Source organism: Chiroxiphia lanceolata, chromosome 16 (genome assembly GCF_009829145.1).
Source record: "Chiroxiphia lanceolata isolate bChiLan1 chromosome 16, bChiLan1.pri, whole genome shotgun sequence".
NCBI lineage: Eukaryota > Metazoa > Chordata > Aves > Passeriformes > Pipridae > Chiroxiphia > Chiroxiphia lanceolata.
Window position 1 is genome coordinate 13844052 of NC_045652.1, and position 25189 is coordinate 13869240.

The 25189-nt window shown below is 40.1% G+C and overlaps 1 protein-coding gene across 3 annotated transcripts in view; it reads left to right on the forward strand.

The window, feature by feature from the left end:
* USP22 (ubiquitin specific peptidase 22) overlaps positions 1-25189 on the forward strand; it is a 95932-nt gene that overhangs the window by 62302 nt on the left and 8441 nt on the right. For all 3 annotated transcript variants that reach the window (XM_032703911.1, XM_032703910.1, XM_032703912.1), the window contains 4 exons: positions 8423-8592; positions 15189-15336; positions 21270-21375; positions 23225-23383. In XM_032703911.1, coding sequence (XP_032559802.1) covers positions 8423-8592; positions 15189-15336; positions 21270-21375; positions 23225-23383 — 583 coding nt within the window. The remainder of the gene's footprint in view (positions 1-8422; positions 8593-15188; positions 15337-21269; positions 21376-23224; positions 23384-25189) is intronic.

Here is a 25189-nt window from a genome sequence, read left to right on the forward strand (position 1 = left end):
GCAGTGAGCTCATCCCCCCAAGGTGAGACTGCTTTTTCTGTCAGACAGGCTGAGTGAATGTTTCACTGTGAGTTGGCATCAGATGGGCTTGGCTGTCGTGTGGAAATGCCCTCACCTTCCTGCTCCTGTCTGAGCTGGTCCATGGGGTTTGGGTCAGTAATATCTGAATGTGTGAGCAGTCACGGGGGTGAAAAAGTGGAAGGGGTGTTACACATCTCCCCTGAGTCAGGGTCACAGAGCTGCCTTTGGAGCCACTCCAACAACTGGGAGTCCCAAACTCCCTTATTGCAATGTTTTCTAACTGTGAGACAATTATATTTAATATCTAATTAAATTTTACTTCTTGTGAGCTCAGTCTTTTTTTATTATAGCTTTGGTAGGTCACAAGAGTTAATTACAGTCCTCTTTGCTATGGCCTGTAAATACTTGAAATTTGTCAGCCTGGCTGTTCCTCCACCAGCATTATCTGGTTTAATTAATTAACTCAACCAGTGGGTTTCTTCAGTTGTTTTCTCCGGTCTCAGATATTAACTCCATGCAAATTTCGTTCATGTTCTTGATTTCCACCAGTTTGCGTAGATTTCTTTTTAAAATGGGTGCTCAATTCCAGACATCATCCAGCTGAGGTTTACCTGTCACCAGAGCAGAATAATGACCTCCAGGCTTTCTCCTATTCCTGTTAAGTTTCAAAATGCTGTTTGTCTCTGAACTACAGCTGAAGATTAAGTTGTCTAGGCTGAGTTGCTGTAGCCATTGCTCTTTTTTTTGTGTTTGCCACTTTAATTTTTCTTGTTTCCTACTTCACAATTGTTCTTATTGAATTTAATGATTTCAGATAGTTCTCCCCTTTAACAAGTTGCTCTTGAATATTGTTTTGTCTTCCAATTACGTTTGGCACTGTCTTGATGTGGTTTGTCCCTTCTCTAAGTGTATGTTGTGTGATGTCACCAAGCTGTTGAATAAAAATAGCGAATACAATCAATTCCCTGTTAACTAAGAGGGGTGGGGACAAACTAAATGCTGGGAAAAACATTATTGGGTCTCAGTAGTGCTGTTGTTTTCATTGTGGTGTGGATGAACTAGATCCTCCTCATAGACATGCTAGAAATGTGTTCATCTCTGCTGCTGAACTGCTACAAATATCCTTGTGCATTTATCCTGACAAGCTAATGTAGGTGGATTCTTGCTTAGTGGTAACTTTTCATAGATTTATGAATAAATTTTAATGAAGAAAAAGAACAAAATCACTGACTTTTGAATGGCAATCCTAACACAACATAAAGGATAAATCTGGAAAATCTCCTGTGAATGCTGAGGTCACTCCAAACTGCCCAGCTGCACACAAATATGCCAGAAACTACCAAAAAAAAAAGACTTCAAGTTTCCAGTGAACCTGAATAAAGTAGTTAAACGTGCTTTTAAGTGTTGGATTTAAGTCAAAACACTTAAGGTGAGATTTTTCTTACAGACAGCAAAACTGGGAAATGTGAACTGCCGTGTTGTTTTGAATTTTGTGAACCACTTTAAAATCTGAGGGGTGGGGGATTAACTCTCTTTTAGAAAAGCAAAAACCACTGTTGCTCAGAGTGAGTACCTTAAGAAAAACAAGCATCTAGTTAAGGTTTCCAATGTGCACTCAGTGCATGGACTATATTTCCCCTTTTTTGTTTGTTTTGGTTTGATTGTTTTGTTTTGTTTTGAGTTGTCACTTACCAGCTCTAAAGCAAATTGTGCTGAGTCATTTTCTTTGAATGGACTGACCAACCCGTGTTTGCCTCAGGTAAAGTTGTGGTAATAGTTAAACAGGTCAGTAATGAGGATGAATTCCACTTACTCTGCACAGCAGTGACATACCAAGAGTGAGAACTTAGAGTTTTGATGATTCATCCATATAAATAGTCCTTGTCTTCTGGTGCTGATGATACATACAGGAAGAATAATGACTATATATTCTGTTTCTTTCCATAGTTAATGATTTTGCTGTTTATGTGCCATATTCTTTCCTCCCGTGTAGCAGCTTCTGGACTCCAGGATTACAACTGGAAACAAACTCGAGGACAGTTTCCTTTTGTACACAAAAGCAAATTTTTTGCTGTTGAGCAATCTGTTACTTCAGTAGTAATGGAAAAAAATTGAGTGATCCAGAGTCCTTATGCTAGAAATTGGAAAGTTAAAGATGGGGTTTCATTTAGAATGCAAATATTTATTTTCCTGTGTTTTTTTTTTCTTCCAGAAAGCCCTTTCTGATGTCATTGCCTTTCTGCTATGTAGGGGTTGCTAAACTCCTAGTTTTTGGTGCAGTGCATAATGCAGTGTGTCTAAATAGTCCTATAATTTATTTTCTCTCTGTTACAGGAGTTGTTCCTCATAGTATATGCTGGCTGGTTCTGTTCTCAGTGTTTATTATCACTTTTATTATCAGGGCTTCTGAATGGAAGGGGCTGGCTTTTATTTGACTCCTGTCAGTGCCAAATGAAAATATTTGTGAAAACAGAAAAAAGAAATCTGAATTTGTGTACAATATTACCTAAATTCAATGGTCCACTGTCATCCTCCCAAACTCAGGATTCAGTGGTCTGTGAATCTCGAGGCACACACACATAAACAGGATATTTAATAGGTATTTTTAGGTAATGGAATGATAGTGAATATTTATATTAATATATAAGATATAGAAGAATTGAAAATTATCACAGATCTCATAAGCTAAAAAATGCTGCTCTAGGACTCTGTTCTGACTTGTGACTTCGCTTAAAGTCGGAAGGGCAGAAAAGTGAGTGAAATCCTCCAGGTTGTGCCTGTTGGTGATGGAATAGCTTGGGGGTGGGAGGTGGGTGGGTGGGAGCTACAGCTCAGGAAAGGGGGCTTGTTTCAGAAGGGATTTGCAGTGATTCAAACATCAGTGACTGACATGACAGCCTGAATAGCTGAAGAGGAGTCAAGTCAGAAGAATAAACACAGGAGAACTTGAGCACATTTTCACCTGGTTCAGCAGTAACTCAGAGAGGAAGGATTATTGCCCTGAGTGTTCATCTTAATTTCTTTGATCTGTCATGTAACCCTTCCTTACTCTTGCTGTCAAAAACTACTCTGTTGAAAAATGATTTACTGCTTACCAATGTGAATCAAATGAATTAGTTTAGAGGACGTTTTTTCAAGCAGTTGCCTCTCAGCTTATCTGCTAATTTAAGATTCCTTAAATCCCAAGGAAGGGGGTGGTATAAGCAGTATGGTTGTAACCTCCTTGTGCTGATCACTGCGGACAGAGCAGGATACCCTTGGGGACTTGGGAAGGGAGTGTCAGTGGGAAGTGGAAGTGTTAAGCCTGCGAGATGGGAGTGGGTCAGGGCAACAAGGAGATGCAGTGGCAGGAAGCCTGGAGCTGCATCCTTGGTGTCCTGATCTTGTTGCTCAGCACTGCTCTGGGGGATGATCTTGTCACCTTCATGCTGTTCTTTAATGTCACTGGGTTTGCTGTTGTGGAAGCTCCTGGAGCACCTGTGGTTCATTCATTATTTTTATGTATCTGAATCTCACCACATCTTTTCATTCATTCAACTGAATTGTTTTAGTCTAGTCTTCCAAGCCACATATTTATTTCCCTTCCTACTCCCTTTTCTTGTTTAGTGAGGAGTTTTTCCTCCCCCCTCCTGGATCATTTCATTTTTATGGTAGATTGCATGTTCGTGTTTGCTGGAGGTAGATATGTTTGAATTGTCAGTTAGTTTTTAAGATCACGTGGTTGAAATGTTTTCATTTAATTTGGCTGTGGCAAAAATTTCTGGAGCTTTTTCTTAAAACTGTTGTCAAATAATTTCATACCTCAGTGTGTTATCATGTAATTTGTAAAAAATGTTCTGTAAAAAATCTCTGAAAAAAAACTGTTCTGGTACATTCAACTCAGCATTCCCACTTCTGCAGTTACTGTGGGTTTTAGCCTCTGAGAAAGGATGCTCAGCTGAGGGCTGTGTGGAAATAAATTCCCCAAAACTGCATGGGTTGGTGTTTTTTTTGATCTCATGTGATCACTGGTGTCACGGAATGGATACATTTTCCTGTGTGGACTTGTAATTTCACATATCTGCATACTGCTGCTTTCTGAAATGAGTATTTTTGTATTATTATTTCAAAAGGGATTATCTTTTCAGAATAATTGCTGTCACTAACCCCATTAGCAAAACTGCTGCTCCTGGTGTGCAGGTGGAAGAGAAGTGTGTTGTTCTGACTGGGCCAGTGTTTGTAACAGATCCATTCTGGTCATGTCTGGTGTGTTCTGCACCTGAAACTTGAGAGCTGAGGGAGAATTTGGGTTTAGTTTTAGGTGCTAGGAAGTAGGGCAGTTCTCTCTTGAAATACATTTTCAGAAAGATGCTCTTAGATGGTGTTGCCAATTCCTGTTGGATGAACATAGGATGAAAACCCAAATTATTCCAGAAATCATCATTGCTCTGCTACACTGTTTGCTTCCAAGGGTTATGTTGAGCTCTCTCTAAATATTTCAGTGAGCTCTTCCTCAGCTTGCACTGACTTGTGATGCTGTCTGATGGAGCTGCAGGGAAACATCAACACCAGATGGGGGACTGGGAGGACTGGGGGTAGGAGACAAAAATTGCTCTAAGGTGTTGCCAACCTGTCCTTAATGTATAAAGGATCTCAAACTGCTGGCTGTTCTTCGTGCATCTGAATGATCTCCTGATTGTCTCACCAAGGTGAATTATATAGTGACCAATGTTCTTGCTTTCAGAACCTTTGTTCAAATAAATCACAGGTTTCTGTGGGGTAACATGTGTTCAGACTGGTTTGTTTTCCTACCCCCAGCACGAAAGGCCTGGGTTAGAGACAAACAGAACCTCTCCCAAGAGGGCAAGATTGGGTTTACTGTATTTTGTATTCATGTGTGGTCCTCTCATTCCCTGCTTCCCCACCTTTAATAGCTGTACAGTTGCATTTCACAGAGAAGTGGAATTTCCTTATCTTGTCTTGGATTTTTCATCTCTCCTGCGTGGGTGGACTGGCAGAACCAGTGTTCTGGATCTCCCCGTGTCCCAACAGCCTTGTTACCCAGTCCTGCAGATCTGTTGCTTTGAGCATTGGGAAGAACAGAACCATTACTGGAAGAAGATGGAAGAACTGAAGCTGACCAAGGTAAGGCAGCTGCTTAGAACCCAGTCTTGAACTAAATGTACGAAGAATTTCCCAGGTGGATTTCCCTGTGCTCAGGGCATTGCAGAAGTAGATTTCTTGCTTGTGTGCTTAAGCCCTGCCAGCCCAACTTGTGACAGAACAAGGGCAGTGGTTGTACTCCATGTGTTATGATAAAGGAAATTTAATTTATTCTGATATTTACATTTACATCAGCAAGGTTCAGAGTAAAACTGCTTTTCTGTTAACTGCTTATCACAAGGACACACATCTGCGTGTAGAATATTGTAAGAATCTCTCTGCTTTGTTTTGCTCATTTCAGAAGCAGTTTGGTAAGAAGCAGAAATAAAGATAATGCTATGAAGCACAGCAGAACTTTGCAAAATACCAGAGCTTTATTATTACTAGAGGTTGGATCCTGTTGGCAATTCCTAGACAGTCACTCCTCTCTACAAATACTGTCTACTGATTAGATGCTGCTGGAGACCACTGCTGGTGCTGGCAGAAGTGAACTGCTGCATGTGAGGTTTTGGCATATTTTTTTTCTGTTGATTTATGACCCACATGTTGCAATGCTTGACTATTGCAGCTGAACATTGCCAGGCTTTATTAATGGGCAGGGAATAGGTGTGGCAGGCACAAATCTTTTCAATTCTTAATGTATTATTGACCAGAATGCTGTATAGGCTTAAATTTTTAGCTGTTTTTCTTTCCAGTAAAACTCATTTTTTCCCATAAAAGTTAAGCACAACAGGATGTGTTGTTCTGAGTTCTGTCAGCTCTTTTAGTTTAAGTACATCAAATTTTGATATTTTCCAATGTGCTGCAATTAGTTACTCAATACCTGGGCTGTAGGTCAGTGCCTTGTACCTGTTTTGTTTCAAACATCAGTTTGAGACAGTATAGCAGCTGCAGTCATTGCTCCCACAAGGATAAGATTGATGTGTGCTCCTTTTACTTTTTCCCATTTCAACCAAGTAAGTTCTCATGTTTTGCTACAAATCACCACTTTCTGATTTTTATGAGGGTTTGGAGTATTCACGTTTCAGCCTTGTCTGTTTTGCAGGTTGCTTTGTCTCGGTTCACTCAAGTGAAGTCATAGCACATGAATCACTCCATTTAGATCCATGAAAAACTGACACCAAGCAAGTAGAGTAATCCAAGAGCCTTCTGAGTTTGACACCTGTAACTTGTCTTCTGGTGGCAACTTTGAGGAAGATTTGATTCTTGTGGTCACAGGGAAAGGCGGTCCAGCCACAGGCATGTAATAAATGATGCTTAATAAATGATTCCAAAAAGCTGCCTTTATGTGTTTGCTTTTGTGACTGCTCTATTAGCTACCAAAAAGAAAAGTTCTAGGGTGAATCTCTAGATTTACTGCTGGTTTTCCACTAGTTTTCTGTGCTGAACAGGCTGACTTGGAAATCTGGTTCTAACCAGAGGGAGAAATAGGGAGAGACTCTTCTGCTTCCCGAAATACCCTGCATGTGAGGGAGCCTTCCAGCCTTCTGTGTGCACAGCCTGTGATTTAAATAAAACCACTCAATTTTAAATGGCAAAAAAAAACCAGGGGAGAGGTAGGCAAGAGGTACCGACCAGACGTTTCTCCCCTCGCACAGCACGAACACCCTCCTGTTGAGACGTTGTTTGCAGAGCCCAGACTGGGCACTGAAATAGGATTGTGTACCAAGCTGAAGCCTCACACCATATTTCAAGCTGCTCCAACAAATTAACTATTTAACACTCTGCTAATGTTGTGCACACACTTATTGCCTCCCAGCATGAAAATAAAGCGAATAATTGCAATAAGCTGCTGCCCAGTAGAAGTCACTGTAATATAATGAGAAACTTTGTCCTGAGAGTAAACAGAAGGAACAGGAAGCTGTGGGGAGGAGGTCCATGTTGCATTAGAGCAGGAAAAAAAATTTAGGAGTGCTCTGTGTCCCTGCCTTCAGCTCAGTGAGCAGTTCAAGCTGATGTAGTGCTGATTCTCCTCGGTAACGTAGCAACTGGACCACACCTCCTCCTGCTGCAGGATGCTAAAGAGCCCTTTGAGCACTATCTGCTGTACTGCAAGGGAACTGCACTAGTTCTAATTACCACAGCACTGCCAGCTGATAATTTTTTTTTCTCCCTCTTGTAACCACAAGGAAATTCTTCGTTCTCTGTCAAGTAATCCTGTTTTTTCTTTCAATGTTTCTGTAGTAATCCTATGTATATTGCAGGAGAAAACTGTGTTAATTTTAAATCAATACCAGAATTGTATCTATTGATGCATTTTATCTCATTTCAAAGTAAGTTTTTGATTAAAAATAAGCATTCTTGTCCACTGATGCTCTTCTTGTTTAGCACTCCTGTATGGTATAATGTTAACATTTTGGAAGAATACTCAAGGATTTGAGCATGTTTTTTTTCTCACTTAGACTTTGCAAATGACTGAAAAGCTTTCCCCACTCCTAACCTCTCTTCTGTTGTGCAACAAAAGAGCTTTCCTTTAAGCATCTTGGTTTCCAAGCACAAGAAATCATCTTTGGGCATTACTGAGCATTGACTTCAGGTGTGATGAATCCTCTTATGCCAACTTGAATTTTTTGATGTCTGCTGTAGATTAATGTTTAATTTATCTAAAATGACTGTGGAATTAGTGTTGTTCAGAGTTTTTTCTTTTAAGGTGGTTTTGTTCCAATCTTGGGTTTTATACATAAAAAAAAAAAAAAAAGATCTTCTGAGTCTGCATTGGATGTCACGGCCTGACTCTGTCAGGGCTGTTCCCTTTGCTACCTGTCTTAGAAAGATGATTACTGCATTATAATACTATAAAAACCTTATTCTGGCTTCGTGACCTGCATGAGGGAAAGCCTTTTTAAACCATCTGAAAACTTAGTTATTCATTTATTTAAATCTATTGTTTTCTTACTGTAGTGACTTACTAGCTGTTGTCATTGCACTTCGGTATCAGCTCGGGGAGGGACATGTTTTGGTGACGTAGCAAAACTGCCATTGCAAAATAATGCTATTGTGGTGGTGTACTTTGGGGTTTCCTTATTTCTGAGAATTTAAGAAACAAATCCTAGTGTAGTTCAGAAAGCTTCTGCAGCTCCTCATGACTTGAGTACAACAAACCCAATAGCCTCCCTAAACCAGTATAAAACTGTACTTGGAGCTGTGCATCTACAGCAAAGCTGTGGCAATACTGTGAAAACTATATAAAAATGCAAATACACCATTTTGTTTCCTCGATAATGCTTATGCATCCCCTCCCCCTTTTCTGTCTTTATAGGTCTACGAGGGCTAATCAATCTTGGGAACACATGTTTTATGAACTGTATTGTCCAGGCACTTACCCACACTCCACTGCTGCGAGATTTCTTCCTCTCCGACAGGCACAAATGTGAAATGCAAAGCCCCAGCTCATGTCTGGTCTGTGAAATGTCTACACTCTTTCAGGAGGTGAGTGTTGTTTGCCACAAAGCATCACCTTTCCACAGGTGCCGTTTGTCCCCCCCAAAAGGAATTGTGTTCTATTTGCAAATATAGAGGGAATGCAAGTCCACGTTCCCCCTCAAGGTGTAGCAAAACAGAGCAGTAAAGATTGAGACCCTACTGTCAATAATACCCAGCTGCTGAAAAGGAAACTAATGGCCTTTCATGGCCTATTCTGAAGTCACCCTTGTTTAGGCAAAGGTGGTTTTGGAAATAATTACAGTGCTGCCTGCCCTTCTGAGACTGATCTGCGAGGCTTTAGTCTTAAAGCTGAATGTGTGCTTTAATTAAAGGTGCAAGTTGTAACTGGAAAATATGTCACGGGCTCTTTGGGTGATAATGGGAGTGAGAATAAAGCAGTAGTTGTGGTTTAAGGCACTGGATTATGTAGGTCTGTATGAATATTTTAAAGATCTTGATTCAGTGCTTTCTCACAGGCAGAAACATCTTTGCTGTCACCTCTTCCGTGCAAACCCAGTAATGGCCAGGAAGGAGGTGTAGAAAAGTGAATGTGTTGCTGTAATTTGTGTTTTCCCTGTACAAGCTGCTCTTCTTTCCCTGTCCCACCCAGGTGACTGGCTTTGCAGTGTGTCGTTTTCTGTAGGTCTGGTCTGTGCTGTATGAGACAGGCACAGGCTTTTCCTTAATAAAATAGTCAAAGAGCTTTATTAACTCTCTTAATTCCACATTAGCAATGTAAGGATTGTGGCTACATGTGGGCTTCTAGCTTTAAAATGTCTTTAAAAGCAAACAAATTCAGTTCTGTGCCTTTCCCTCAGTGATAGATCTGCTTAATTGGTAAGTAAAAATAAAACCACCCAAAAAAACCAAACAAAAAAATGCTGTAGTACATGCTGTCATGGAGTATTTAGGATTCTGGAGCTGTTTGTACACAGAGCAGGTTTTCTGGTATGTGCTGTCATGGAAATTTGTTCTAACAACCTCAACCAACCTAAAATAGCTTTATCTGTGATTTTCACTTTGTTTTTACTCCCATGCCTTTTTCACCAGAGATGATTCTTTTTGGTCACTGCAGGTGAGTTAAACACACATGGAAGGTAAAGCCCCCCCTTAGCCATTCAAGTAGAAAGTTCTTTTCTGCTCATACTCAGCACTGCAGGGAATTTGCAACATTTCACACTGCTTATCAGTCATTAGTTGCATGTTTTATTTCTTATTTTTGTTCTGTTTTTCAGTTGTTCCCAAGTCTGTCAGGAAGGGAGGTAAAAACAAAAGGCAGGAGACCAATAGGTAGCAGCTGCAGGATTATTGAAAACAGATGTGCAGTTAAATGGGGAAATACCACAATGCCTAGATAAAAAAAAATCAGTTGTGATATAGAAATACCAGTTCTGTACACTGTTAATATGGAAACCTATTTGCTTATTTAGAAAAAAAAAGGAACGTTATAATCTTGATATTCTTTCATCAAGTTGTGATATAAGGTCTCATGCTGATGAATATCACCACACTCTGTTACACACACGCAGTTTTTAAAAAATCCCTTGGGACAGGGGAAATGAGTGTTATATTACAGATTGAGAGGCTGGAGGAAAGATCAAGACTCTCTAGGTAATGATTTTTGTTTCCATTTTGTGTGTGGAGCCCTGTTGATGGCCTAGGATGGCTTTTGTACTATGAGCATGGAACAAAGAGCAGGCTGTTATCCAAAATGGGGCTTAAATGCAGCATTTGCATTAGTTTCAGTTGTAATCGAGTTTAATTTCACACACCACTTTTGGGGAGCTCAGCCTTCATTTTCCCCATCAAATTCATGCCTACACTTGTATTAATTCTAATAATTAATGTTGTGCAATGCGGGGGGATATGGATGGGGGAACAGCCATATCTGTGGTATCAGACTGTGGAGACAGCAGTAATATCAGTCCTTATTTCATGTTAAATACTGCAGCCTGTGCTGTGGGAGGACACAAAAGTGACTCGACCTCCTTGAAGTAAAACTAGAACTTAGTCCTCATGAGCAAAGTTTTAGGGTCTGCAACCACTTGATGTATTGTAACTCGTGAGCAGTAAATACCTTGTTGTGTTTATGGCTCTGTAAAATTCTGATCCCAGTGAGTTTTAATTTCTCTACATTCGGAATTAAAATGAAAATCCTGCATTTTTTTGGAGCAGACCAGTGATCTTTTGTGTCCCAGCTCTTTGCAGTAGTTATGATGAAGGTTCCTATACTGCCTTTGCAGAGCTGAGGTCTCAGCGAAGGAAAGCAAACTATCAGAGATCTCAGGGCTATGGTTAAGAATTCCTTGTAATTGAATTACCAGGGAGACTTTGATTCAGGTTCTGTCTTGTTTCTACGTAGCTTTCCCACTGGATTAACTGTGTGGTTATCCCAAGGCATCTTACCAGGGACAAACAATCAGGGCAAGGGTTAACTTCATCTCCCCTCCACCCTGCTTTTCTGAAGGTGTGATCTGAGGCAAATGGAATGCCAGGGGATCTGGTGAGTGCATGAGTGAGAGCTCTCCAGGAAAAAAGCAACATTAAGTAAAGCTTTTACTATGACTAAATAAGCAAGTTTTGCTCTTTTGCTTCTCAAACAGAAAATGCTTGTTCCTTTTTTTAATGTTTAAGATCATGTAATTATATGGGTTGAGTGATTTCTAAGTGACAAATAGGAAGCTACAAACTTCTTCCACCTTGAAGTAGGTTGGTGGTGAGTAATGAGGATCAGATGGTTCTCAGGACTGAGGTGTTTTTTTTCCTGGTGGCTTTTCTTGCAAATATACCAAGCATTGATCTCTGTTTGTTTTAAAATTATCTGACTGCATCAATTAACATTCTCATTTGTGCTACCTGAAACCTGTTTCTCAATAGAACCATGACATGACTTACACTGCATAAGAAAAGGAATGAAAAGGATTTGGGAAAAACAGATAGTGGTGAAACTGGATGGAGGGAAGATACAACACACAGAAATCCATTCATTGAACCTTTTGGCTGAAAGGGTTTGTGCACTCATTTTTACCTGCTGGTATTTATGTTTTAGTTTTGCTTCACCAGTGAAAATTAATTTCAGGATGGTCCACACCTGAAGGTTTATCTAAATCCTTTCCAAAATGACCACTCAGGAAGTAGGATTAGCAGATCTGTATCTCTGTGTGCTCTGTGACTGGAATAGCAAGAATACCTGGGAACAGAGCAGAATGCAGTGCATCCACTCAGAGGTGGAAAGAACAAACCCTTCTTTTTTTCCCATCATTACTCATCCTCCTGAGCCTATCACAGTGCACAGCACAACTACAGGAAGAGTTGAGAAGAGAAGGACAAAAGGAAACTAATAAGATGATTTATGGCTTTGATATCTGAAGACAGTACTGGTGAAGTGGCTTATTTATAAACTAAGTTACAACAAAGGTACAAGAGGGGAAAAAAATGTAGTTAAGGCTCTTACATAGTCAGAGGCCTTGCATTTTTTCATGGAAAATACAGAGTTTGTGCTGATTTAGTAAAACGCTTTCTCTGAAGTAAGTGTAGAACACACAGAGTTCATGCAAGCAAAATTGATTTTGTGACCACTTGAACCTCTTTGGGAAACCTCCAGAGGTGTTCTGTTATTCTGAAAGGTGCATGTGTTACCCACTCCCTTCATCCCCTGTAAATTGCCAGAATGTTTAAAGTCTTAATTGAGAACTAATTTCCAAGAGAAGGTTTTAACATCTCAAATTGGACTGGAACCTGGTACAGGATTTCTGCCTATAAATTCTTAATTGCACAGCTCGGAGACTGTTTAGTTGATACATATGCAGGATAATTGGGAAACTTCTGCACATGTTTTTGGCAGGAGGAGGAGGAGGAAGAAGTACAGATGTGTACGATGGGGTTTTTTGTTTTAAAACCTTACTCGTACCTATATATTTTTGGTAACAATAATGCAAATTACAAAGCCTAGAATCTTCTAAATCCCCTATAGATTCTTCTTTTTAGAACCCAAGAGCATGTGTTTTAAGTGGAAAAACAAAACTACTGTTACTTGGGCTGTGTGTAAGAATGAAAGCTTTGAATCCTGGTTTAGCTTTTCCTTTCCCCCACCCCTTTTTTTCCTGGAACAGCAATTAAACAGTGTATTACCCAGCACTTTCAAATTGCTCAAACTAGTTCTCTCCAATATAAACAACCCATACTGCAGAATTGAAAACGAATCTAAACAAAAAAAAATTATGTTTAAATTACGTTTGGAACAGTTGTGCCATTGAAGTGCTTTAAATGTGACTTGCAAAGCACACTTTTCTGAAAAGGTTGGTATAATAGTGATGGAACAAGACTTTACATGGACTTTTTTCCTTTTTGTGGATTGGAAGAGCTCTGATAGGTTGCTCTTACCAGCAACAAGGAAATGAGAGAGATGGGATGGATTTTTTTCTTTATACATTCCAGCTAAAATATTGCTGTTGAATGTGCTCAGATCCCTTGTTTCATTTTACATTCATTTGAGCAGTGAAAGCTTTCCCCCACCCCATGTTCTTACCAGGTGGGTTTCTTGTTTCTGTATGATAATAGTTTATGATTTGATAAAGCTTCTTGTTACCTCTCATCCTACTGAAGCACCAGAGAATGTAGAAGCTGCTGGCAGGTCTCATGTCTGCAGTGCTGTAATTACACGGAGTGCTGGTGGTTAAAATGACCGGAGAGCTCTGGGACTAATTGTAAGGAGTGACAGAACAGGGAAGTTTTATTGCTGCAGTTCCCTGAATTATGTTGAGCAGCAGCTGCGTCAGCAGATTTCAATTACCACACTCCTGCTCCAGTCCCTCGGTGTCATTCTTGTTGGCATCAGAGTTAACTATTGATCTTTGTATTTATAGAAGCATTTTGTGGGGTTTGGCTGCAGAGGTGCAGTTTCTTGTTCGGGAAAAGCGTCGCTTGCAAGGAAGAGATTTGTTTGGGAGCAAATAGGCTGTAGCCACATAGAAAACCCTACAAATATGAGGACTGGATGAAAATGAAAAAGATTGTACTGCTTTTTGCCAACCTGTCCCTTAAACACAGTCTGTTTTCTCTCAGCGGGTTTGTAGCACAGTGCCTGTGTTTGCACTTATATAAAATGCTCAGAGACTGTGAAGGGAGAAACTCAGGGCTGGGGAAGGAAGCTCATTTTTCCAATGAGGATGAGAAATTGTGTGCTGATGGAGGTTTAAATCTTATTTTTGTCCTGTGTATTTGCCGCTTACTGTCTTCTGTTTGGGAAGAGTAACTGAGAATAAACCACCATCGATTAGATGGGATCTTGGGAAAACGTAATTGTGGTGTTGCAGGCAGCATTACTGGCAAATACCTTTCCCAAAGGTGAGAGAAAGCAAAATGACTTAAAAATAATACTCTGCCAAGTGAATAAACTCTTGTGGGCCCTTTCTGACTCCCTATAGGGACACCACAAGCATCCCTGCTTTGTTTTTGGAACTGGTATCATGGCACAGAAATAAAGGAAGGGCTGAACCTCAACCCAGGGAAACACAGACCCTTAGCATGGATGGTTTTTTGGCCTTTTTTTTTTTTTTTTTTGGGCTGGTATGTTTGGTTGGGGTTTGGTTGGTTGAATTTTTTTAAGCTGGATCTGGCTATTTTTTTAATAAAAAAAAAAGTCTGTAGGTAGTTATCTGCCCTCCCCTTGTGTGCTGATTTACCTCCCCAGCTGTGTGTCACCACTCACCAGTGGGGTTTCACATCACGGGTTTTGCTGACGGAATAATTTGTCTCTGCATTCTCTAATGTGCTTCTGGCAAAATCACCTGGGGCAGTTTCAGTCACTGCTGGAGCCAGCTCATCAGATTTTGACTGGAGCAGATGAAGGAGCAGATGCAGGAGCTGGTCCAGGACCAGATCCCAGGCAGTGACACCCTGACGGTGTCACCCGGAGCGGGGACAGCAGCTGGCTTTGGGAATAGGTGTCTGAAGGGGTGCCTTCAGCTCTGCAAACAGCTGGCTCAGTAAGGTTGTTTCTAAAGCCTTGTGCTGGTAGAGCCATACAGTGAAAGGCCAGTCCTGGCATGAGGCTGCTGGTCTTCTTGGAAATTTTTCCATTAAAAAAATGGACTGTGCACAGTCTTTGGATGCAGAGTTTCCATGGATCAGGGGCTGGCTGACAGTTGGCATCTAATTTTCTTATCTTCAGTGTTTGTCCTATTTGTGGGGGGCATTTCATTCACATAATTTATAAATGAAATTGCTAATCCTTTGCAGCTGTAGGATTTTTAATTTCTTCCCCCACCCCAGGCTATTTAATAACAGCCAGTGGTATCAATAAGCAATTTTTGAGTGATGTTTGTGTCTGTCTACCCCACTCCCTGCGCCCCCACAATTCTCTGGCTAATCCATCACAGAATGATGGAATTCCAAGGGAGAAAACTGAGGTGCTCAGTTCTGAGATCACTTTTGCAGCAGTCTGTGACAAAGAGCTGCCTCTCTGTTTTATTATTAAGGCCATCAGAATTAAACGGTTTAAACTGATCTGACTAATTGCGCTCATTTAACTTTTTAATAATTGAATGCACCGAGGCTGTGTAAGTTGTTAACAGTCATGTCCTTCTCTTTGCTTTGAGCAGTTTTACTCTGGGCACCGATCTCCTCACATTCCATATAGGTTATTGCACCTGGTATGGACTCACGCACGGCATTTAGCAGGGTACGAGCAACAAGATGCACACGAGTTCCTCATTGCTGCATTAGATGTGCTACACAGACACTGCAAAGGTAAGGCTTGTGCTAAGGCTTCAATCAACCAGGAATGTTGGATCAAAAGGAGGTAGAACAATCTCTTCTTAAGTATAGTGCCAGTACAGCACTCTTAGCAAATGTTCGGTAGATTTAAAATATTTATAAATAAATAAACCAATCCCACTGTCGAAAGTTACCAGGAATTAGGAGGAGACAAGCCTGTACATCATTTTGAATCCCCATCATGTTCTTCTGTTACTGATTGTGAGTCACTGTCTTTTCTTTTAAATTGTCATTTTAATTCTATTTATACTTGAGGTAGTTAGAACTCTTACTCAGTGTGTCATGGGACTGATGAAAATAACAGAGGAAAGGCTATGGCTTAATATTATTCTTAATATTATTCTGCTTAAATATTAACCTGTCCCATGTATTTATGATGCCAAATTACTGGTAGAAATGTGAAGAAGGAAAGAAGTGAGAGGTTTTGGTGTCTCATTTTATTAGTCTGTGTATAACAATCCATAATTGTACAATACAATAAAAATATTCAGTGATGTGCTTTTAGACGTGAAGTAGGTAAGTCCTGATTTTGTAAAATCCTGTGAATTTATGTATTTTGTGTTAGTTAGCTGAACTCAGTCTGAACTGAGTATTTCCCAATCTGCCAGTGTTTGCTCTAGCTTGGTTCAGTTATAAAGCACAGGAATTTTTCCTATTCCTCTAAGGGAAAAGTAGTCGGGTTGATACCAGCAGAACAAACAAAAAATTCTTAGTCACTAGAAAGAAGCTTTAAAGGACTCAACTTCCCTCAAATGCTCTTAGGAAAAGCACTTAAAGACTGGTTTTTTGGATTATCAGAGGACTGTCAAAGGGAGGGCTAATGCTGCTTCTCTGAACCTTTGTGAAGTCTTCCTTTTATCTCTGAGATAGCCTTGCATGGCAGCACGTGGGCTTGTTCAGATCCACAGTAGGTGCCTCCAAAAGAATCTTCTCCAAAAAAAGTACTGCTAAGGACAGGAGCACATAGAGCAGTTCTTTTGGAGTTATTGATATCTGTTACTGGACAATCACTGAGTGAATTTCTATAATCCTAATTAAACTGGTGTGGAACTAGGGCAAGGAACAGAATCTACTCAAATACTGACCTCTCCCTTCCCAACACTGAGCAAACTTATCTGCAAAGATAAATACTTCTTGGTTCCCATAAAGTTTCTGAATCACTGATATGACAAATCTGGAAGCTTATTTCATCACTTTGCTATAAAATAATGTTCATACTTCTATACTTCCCCATTTGTTAATGAAGAAGTGTTTGCTGCTCAGAATTGTAAAAAACCAAACAAACAACCAAACTTGTAACAATAAAGATCCCTGAGCTTTTCTCAAAGTGATAATGAATCTAAAAAGACTTTTTTTTCAAAGTATGGTTTGACTTTAAAGGAAAAATCTGACGTATCTTCCTTGCCATCTGTGCACCCAGGTTTTCAAATTTCTCTTTCTAAAGAAATAAAGAGACTTTTATTTAAATATTGTAAATAATCTGTACCACATCAAGGTAATTTAAAAGAAGTGGTTGAGCAGTTGTGTGGGAACCAAACAAGTTAATCTAAACCAGAATTTCAAGTATAGTCATGCAAACCCACATTTGGAATGAACTAGTTTTGAATGTAATGAGAAAGTTTTCCCACTTGTGTGTGCACATGGATACACACATGCATGTGAAGGATACAGATGTAAAAATATTATTGCTAATAGTGAGAATAGGTCCTACAGCTACAATAAGCAAATAATACCTCCCCTGCCAATATTAAATATTTATTTTACTGAATGAAAAAAGCTTTTAAAGCTTCCAGTCTAATAATCAAGTTTTACAATTAACACACAGTAAAGTAGAATAAAATAGTGGGGAAAACTTTGCCCTGGATTTTGGACATTATTCATGATAACCAAAGCTTCAGGCACCAAAGTAAATGGAAGTGCTCCTTAGGGATAAATATCCAGTGATATTTGTTTGGCTGGCATTGGTCACTTATCCCTTTTCCATTCCATTTACTCACCTTTCTAGGAAGTGTCCTAATGCAAGTCAGAGAAAGCTGTGAATGCTTCTTACTGATCTGTCACTGCCTAAATTAGGAAAAATACATGATGTTGATGTCCATTTAAAGATAAGACTTGTAATCCTGCATCCTATGAAGCATAAAATTAACTGCTCTCTGATGATTATGTGGGTTGGATGGCCCAGGTAGTTTTGTTTTGATTTGGTTGCTTGGTGTTTTAATGCTGGTTGAATCTATATTTTGTTTCTGAATAAAAGGGATCAAGTCTGTCATTCCTGTGCATCACTTGTTTTTCATTCCAACAGCTGGAGGGAGGTGATCTAACTGGAAAGTTGTATTTTAGTGGAAAAAAAATATGTAAATGATTTGTATTTCTGCCCTGTCTGTAAAGCATTAGGTCAGCTTTTAGTCAACATGATAGATACATTGTAATTACCAGTGCTCTGAAAGAAATTCAGGGTTCTAATTCTGCAAACTCCCACAACAGTGAGGTTCAAATCATCCAGACACTTTGTAGTTTCCCAGCTTTGTCTCAGACATATTCAGGTTTAGAGAAACTTAGATCAGAATTGTTATTTTCTTGTATGGAGCAATATTGCAACTCCAAAGGTAACATTCAGCCCAGAGGCATCACTGGGTGTGGGGGTTTCTTTATTAAAAGAGCACAACAATCAAGTGACAGAGATGGGTATTGGTACACACAGGTTCAAAAGGCAAGAGAAGAAAATTGAAGTAATTCTGTATTTTTATCCCAGACTTAATTCAGTTGTCTGACAAAAAGAAAGTAGTACTTCAAAACTGATTGTTCCTCATTTATTTGGATTTCATGAAGCATTCTGCATTCACCTTTAACAATGAGTGCTACAAAGGAAATCTGGAGCCTGGTGTGAGATATCATGACAGAAAAAGGAATGGTGTGCTGAGACTGGGGAGGAAAACACTGCCCTGCTCTGTGAATTCTGCTTGATATTCTTAGGAACAGATACAGCATATGCTTCTGAAACATGTCATCTGCTATGATCCATATAGATCTGTGTGTACACTGCTTTGTCATAAATAACAAGCACATGTTCAGAACACTGGGGGCCAAAGTAAAGCAGAAATATTAACATTAATGTCTTATTTGATAAATGCCCCTTTTTAAATCTGACAGTTCTTGACTTCCTTTTTCTCATTTAAAAATACAGAATGGAAAATGGAGGCAGAACTTCTTTATTTTTATTTCAAAACCAAAACCAATGTTAGAGAGTCATCTGTAGCTGTTCTTGCAGTTGCTATGTATTATTTACCTTTAGTAGTATATTAAATGCCTGTGTATTTGAACACAAGTTAATATGCTTAGTTATTGCACAGACACAGCAGTAACTTCTGTAGGGGTTTTTGAGAGTTAAATTTAATTGGAATTCAAACTTGTAAACTCAGTTATCTGCCATTCTCATAATTACATTAGTGTGTACATTAATGTATTTTCAAGTTATATTTTAATCTTGTGCTGACCACTCTTAGAAGAAACTGCTGATCTTTCTTGGTAAGAATTATGACCAGTTTTAAAAACAAAAATAAAACGAAAAAAAAAAGAAATTAAAAAACCTCCTTTGTGAGACAGAAATGTTGAAGGGAACCTTAACTTGAGCACAACAATCTAGCAGCTTCTAGTTCTCAGCTGCATAATTTACCTCCTCTCAGCATCTGTTCCATATTGACAAGTGTGAGTAGGTGGTAATCTTACTCTTTTTTTTTTTTTCCCCTCCTCTCCAACCAAATGTCATGGGAAATAATGTTGAGTGGGTAATGCCCTTCTGTTTTGCTGGGAACAAGCTTGCCAGGGTATTCTTTGGAGACCCTCTCATCACTGATCCTGATTGACTTGGGTAATTGAAAAGGGAGAGCTGGTTCTCTCTGTGGGTGGAAATGGCTTGTCTGTTAAAGGTGCCCAGCTGGGATGGTACCTGCGGTCCAGGAAAAAAAATCTCTCAACACTTGTTTTTCTGCTTCTGCCCCCTCAAAACAAACCAGAGGGAGATAATGTTTGGAGTGGTGAGATTACAAGGATGTGGTAGTTGCGTGTGGATTCTTTAAAAAGGAAAAGTGGAGTTTTTTAAAGAAGGATAAAACCCAGCAATTTTTAAATTTTTTTCTTCCTTTAAAGCTTCTAAGTGAGCTATTTTTGTAGGTGAGAGATGCCTTGTACAGTCTCTCTCCTGTGTGCCCTCTTCATTAGCTTAGCAGCACTGAGACTTTTAAAAGCTCTTAAGTTCAGTAAGATTTAGCTGAAATTCCCAGCAAGAAATGCCTGAGAGGGGGTCTGATAACCCCCAGCTTGAACCTCAGTACACTTGAAATCTAATTTTGGAGCATTTTGTTCAAGAGCCGTTCTAAGGAAACAATGTGCTTTTCTTGGAAGTTCAAACAAAAGTTTCTAAAGCCTAAATCCGGCAGCTGAGGGAGAGCTTTCCCGAGGCATTTAGGATCTAATTAACTCAAGTGGCCTATTGCAGCTTAGTAGGTATCACCTATGGCTGCTTTTCCACACTTAGTATTAGGTAGAACCTTTGTCAGGTTATATAATATTCTCCAACAAACTTCTAAAACTTCACTGGAAAAAAAAAAAATCTTATTTCTTCCTGCTGCAAGAAGACTCCAGCTAGAGCATCACAGTCACGAGGAAAGTGGTCTTTTGCCCTATGCTTTTAGTTTTTTCAGGTGTTTTTTTTTTTGGACAGTCTTGTCTAGAAATTAATTGGTTTTGAGAAATAGCTGTGATTTGAGGAGTCGGCATCTTAGTATTTTAGTTTCAGATATTAAATACTTCCAAATAAGTTAAAGACACTGGGAAACATTGCCAAACATAGTTCTGTCGTAGCAGTTTCTGTTGTAGGAGATGGGAGGACATCTTTAAGGTGTCCTTCACAGAATAAACAGCTGGTGCTGTGAAATAGTTGGTGTGTGCATCTCTGACTGCAAAACAAACCCAGTTGCATCCTACCTAAGGAAAATAAGCAGTGCACAGCCTTGGAAATCAAAAGAAAAATGTATCACTCCTGGTTCACCTTTGGGGAATGGAGGGAGAAGACTTTGAACCTGAGAGCTGTATGAAGAAGTTTTTGGTTATTTAATGCTCTAGTTGGTATAAGAAAGTTGAATTGGCCTAATCTCAGCACTCAAATCATAAAAATTACTACTGTGCTCCCAAGGCCTTGTCACTCCAGTGAGAGTTTGTGATGCCTAAAAGATGGAAACGTGTTCACTGTGCCCCTTGGGAACTCAGAGGATTGCTGTGTCTCCAGAGAAGCTGGAGGGGGACACAGCATGATCCCCCCACTTCAGATAAGGACATCTTTCATTTTCCCACTGGTGAAAACTTGTATGGAAAGAACATGTTGATGCTGAAAGGGTGGGATGGAGGCAGCAGGCTGGGGAGGTGTGATGGGTCTTCACAAACCCTCTCCCCTCACTCTACTCGCAGAATTTGACTGGGATACAATTAAAAAGTAGCATTTGCTGATATTTCTCCTCTCTGTTCATTAGGAAAAAAAGCTAAATGTTCATTTTCATCAACCATCTTGGCAACTCCTGTGTCTTAAGAGCTGATCTTTATTCCAGACAGTGCAAAGCAAATCTTTGTAAAGGGAGATACCTTGAACAAGGGTTTGGCTAAGAGCTGATATGGCTTAAAGCATCACCTCTGCAGGAGTGAACTGCATTTAATCACCTTTGGTTATATTTTTCTAGGAGTTCCTATCTTGTTTCCTTGTTTTCTTCAATGTGCAATGTTTTCAGGGTTCTGTATTGTGCATGTGAACTTGCAGTATAAGTTTGTTAGAAAGAGTTGCAGGAACGCAGTCCAAGACAAACCACTGTTCCCTTGGAGGATTTTTGACTTCTGAGCCTGTGTTTGCATTCCTGCAGGTGATGATAATGGGAAGAAGGCCAACAACCCCAACCACTGTAACTGCATCATAGACCAAATCTTCACAGGTGGACTGCAGTCAGATGTTACCTGTCAAGTCTGCCAGTAAGTCATTTTTTCCTGATCCTGGGCTCTGATTTGAATCTGCTACCCCTCCAGTGCAACAGTGCACTGAACCTTTTCCATCTTGAACATCAGTAAATACCAGCAAAATTCCAGCAAGGCAAAAACTGTGTAAATGCAGCATCTTGAGGCACCAGCACAGGTTGCCCAGAGGAGCTGTGGCTGCCCCATCCCTGGAAGTGTCCAAGGCCAGGTTGGACAGGGCTTGGGGCAAACTGATCTCATGGAGGGTGTCTCTGCCCATGGCAGGGGGTGGAGTGGAATGGAATGAGCTTTAATGTCCTTTCCAACCCAGACCATTCTGGGATTCTATAATTTTTATCAGCTAAATGCAATCAGTTACCAGTTAAATGTCATATATTAAGACATACCAGAAAATTGCCTAGAAGGTACCATGGGCTTATGGATATAAACAGCCTAATCTAGAAAAGGTTGTTTTCCAAGTTCATGAGGAATAGACTTCCAAGAGCTCTTTGGATTTGAAAGTACATAATTGCAACTACACTTGAAGAAAATTCTGATACAGAACCGCATTTTTCTTCAATCAGGAGCCTCATGTATCATCAGGAGAGGTTTCAAAGAGGCTGATACCTCATGTAATCTCAGGTACCAGAAAAAAAGGTTTCATGAGATTAAGGAAAAATGTATTTATTGTTCTGCTTTGTACTGGAGCAAGTTGACTTCTTTTCAGAGGTGTTTGGTGTTGCCATAGCACAGAAGTCAGAGTTCTTGTTTTTTGTTCTGCCTTGCATTCTTGCTGTCCTGCAGATGGACTGTGGGGCTGGGCTTGTTTGAATCTGCTTTTATTCTCAGTTTCCTGGAGGGATTTGCAGAAGATTTACTGTAAGGAAAACATAGGAAATTTTGTTCTTTGACTGCTAGAGCCACAGAATCCTTATGTGATAATGCAAAGCTTGATGTGTTATGACACAATATTAACATTGATGAAACTTTAACAAAGGAAGTTTTCTTTCGAAAATTGACAACTTTTGCACAAATGAAGCAGGGGAAAAAGGCAGAATGTTGAAGGCTTAATGAGATTGCAGAGTGAAAGACACTAGTTTTAGAGGAAGGGAGAACTCAGAAAATAAACATAAAAGATACAAGAAGAATGTACTTCCAAACTAAGAGCTTGGAGCCCGAACTTCTGGAGTTCTGTTAAAAATGTAAATACTGCAAAAGATTTGAGTCAATACTAGTTAAAATTTTGAGAAGCTTTTTCCATGGTCTGGCTCTTGGCTTGTCTTCAGCTGTCTTGTAAAGAAATCTGATGGAGAACGTAAGCTGCTGCTTGGTGCAGTTATTCTTTGGCCTTTCAAATTCCAAAGGCTGTAGGAGATGCTGATAGGAACTGCAAAGCTGAATTCAGTGCACTGCTGGGCAGAAAAATATTTAAAGGCTCTTTATTTTTTTGAACTAGGCTTAAGCACCATCTTCTATGTCTTGACCAGAGAAGACCAGCTTCTAAACTGCTTGGATAGCATGTAGTTGCCATCATTTTTATACTGGTCCATGACCAGTACCTCTGAGTGACTCTGCTCTGAGTCACAGGGCTCCAGTGAATGAGAGAATGTATTAAATGCTTATATGTTCCATTTAGTACATCACATTCGTTTCCCCAAACATATGGCTTTTAAATATTCAGGAAAACGATCAATTGTGGGAAAACACTCTGGAGCAGCTCTATTTTCTGTCATCTCTGAGTGCCCTCTAGGGGTGATGGAGATCCCAAAGCCCTCAAAACGAAGTACCTGGCGCGCACCCCCAAAGCGAGACAGACCGTTCATTTTCCTTCCTCTAAACACGTATTGAACCGTTTTCTTTCCCCCAGCGGCGTTTCCACAACGATAGACCCGTTCTGGGACATCAGTTTGGATTTGCCAGGCTCTTCCACCCCGTTCTGGCCGCTGAGTCCGGGGAGTGATGGCAGTGTCGTGAACGGGGAAAGCCACGTCTCGGGCACCACCACTCTCACAGACTGCTTGCGAAGGTACGGCGTGAGCAAAACACAATTCTGGGGGGATAAACAGGATTTGGCTTCATCCTCTTTTCCAGGTGGCACTAAACATTAGGACTAAGTGAGGCTTTGTGTCCCCAGACGGTGTTTTTACACGTATTTTTGTTGTTTCCATATGAGAAAGTGAGAAGGCAAGGGAGGCTCAGAGCAACAGCAGGGCTGGCAATAAGCACTCAAAACCTGTTGCCACACGATGCAAAGAGAAAGCAAATTTTGCATTGGCTGCTGCCAGGCAACGTGGTTTTAAGTGATTAAAATCACTAGTGTCTGCCTCCATGTTCTTGGTGGTGTAGGCTAAGAAATCACATAAAAAGTGTTCACCATGCATTTAATATTCATCTAAGTACGAATCTGATTTTGCTCTAAGCAGAGCTGAGGGTCAGCTGCTGCCAGCTGAGTTGTAGGGGTGTCACTGAGGATTAAAGGAATTGAGCTTTCAAAAGGAAAAGCTAATTCTGAGCCTGAAACTTGGGCATCTTGGAAACAGGTACCTGGAGAGCAGGTTATGGCTTTCTGTACAGTTAACTTGGATCTTTTAGAAGATCTGAAAGTCTTTTTTTTTGTGGCAAGTGTAGATATATGTCTGAGGAAGAGGTTACCTGAAACCTGGGGCAAAGCTAATCCTCCTAAAACAAGAATTCATAATCTCTAACACCTGATTTCTGAGTTGTTACTGTTAAGATCAGTATATTTCAGGAAACAAAGGAATTAGTACAACGGAGAAATAGCTCATGCAGGAATGCATCAAGAGGCAAAACTGGTTGAATTTTGGTGACTTTCTTGAACATAGAGATTAGTAGAATCAGAGATGATGGTGGGGGAGGAAAAACATCTGGGTTCAAAGATACCCTCAAAGACTGTGGATTTTGGAAAGAAGTTGAACTCTAATGGATAAAGAGGATGGGTCTAGGTTTTTACCCAAAAGTTAGCAAGAAGGAAAGGTCTGTCAACCAGTATGGCCATGCAACTGAAGCTGGCTTGAAGAAGGAGGGATTGAGCAGGAATATGGCACAAAAACAGAAAGATGAGGGCACTGAAACAATAACAGCACATTTGTAAGCCTCTTTAGAGACTTAAGAGAAAACAAACAATAGCAAAGGAAAAGAAAACCAGCAAACCAAACCCAGAGAATGATGGCACATAGGCCAGGTAAAGGAAATCTTGTTAATTAATCAAGAGGAGAGACCAAGAGGCTGTGGGATCATTTAATGCTGGAGTCTGCATTACTCATAGTCAGAATGAGGCAGGGCAGGGTTGCCCCCACACGCTTTGTGTGCAGTAATGTAAGATTTTCAATTTTATTTCAAGATATTTCATTTCAAAAATCCTAGTTGCAGGGCAGGTTCTGGGAAATGACTGATTTCCCTGTGGAAGTCTAAACTTGGAGGAATGGTCTTGACATGACAGTCTGTGGTCCTGCCCTTTCTGTGCTGACAATTTCTGGAAAAGAGGGATTTTGCTTTAGTTTGTAGTGAGAACATTGAGGTAGTACATTTTCTCTGAGCAGTTCCCTGTTCTGTAATGGTCTCTCACATATCTCCCTTGAGCAGTTCTGTCTGAAAATTTTGAAAGAGATTTTTCTAGTTGTCAACACAGGGTTTTTTGAAAGGTATCTGTATTTTGAAAAGAACTTGGTGTTTACAGCCCTTTCCATGTCAGAGCTTTGATCCCAACCCTGGAGGGCTACAAGGTAGAAGAGTGTTTTGCAGACGAGTGTCTTCCATAACAATGTTTTTGGGTTTGAAAACAAAAGATCTTTGCTTTCTGTATGAAAATTAG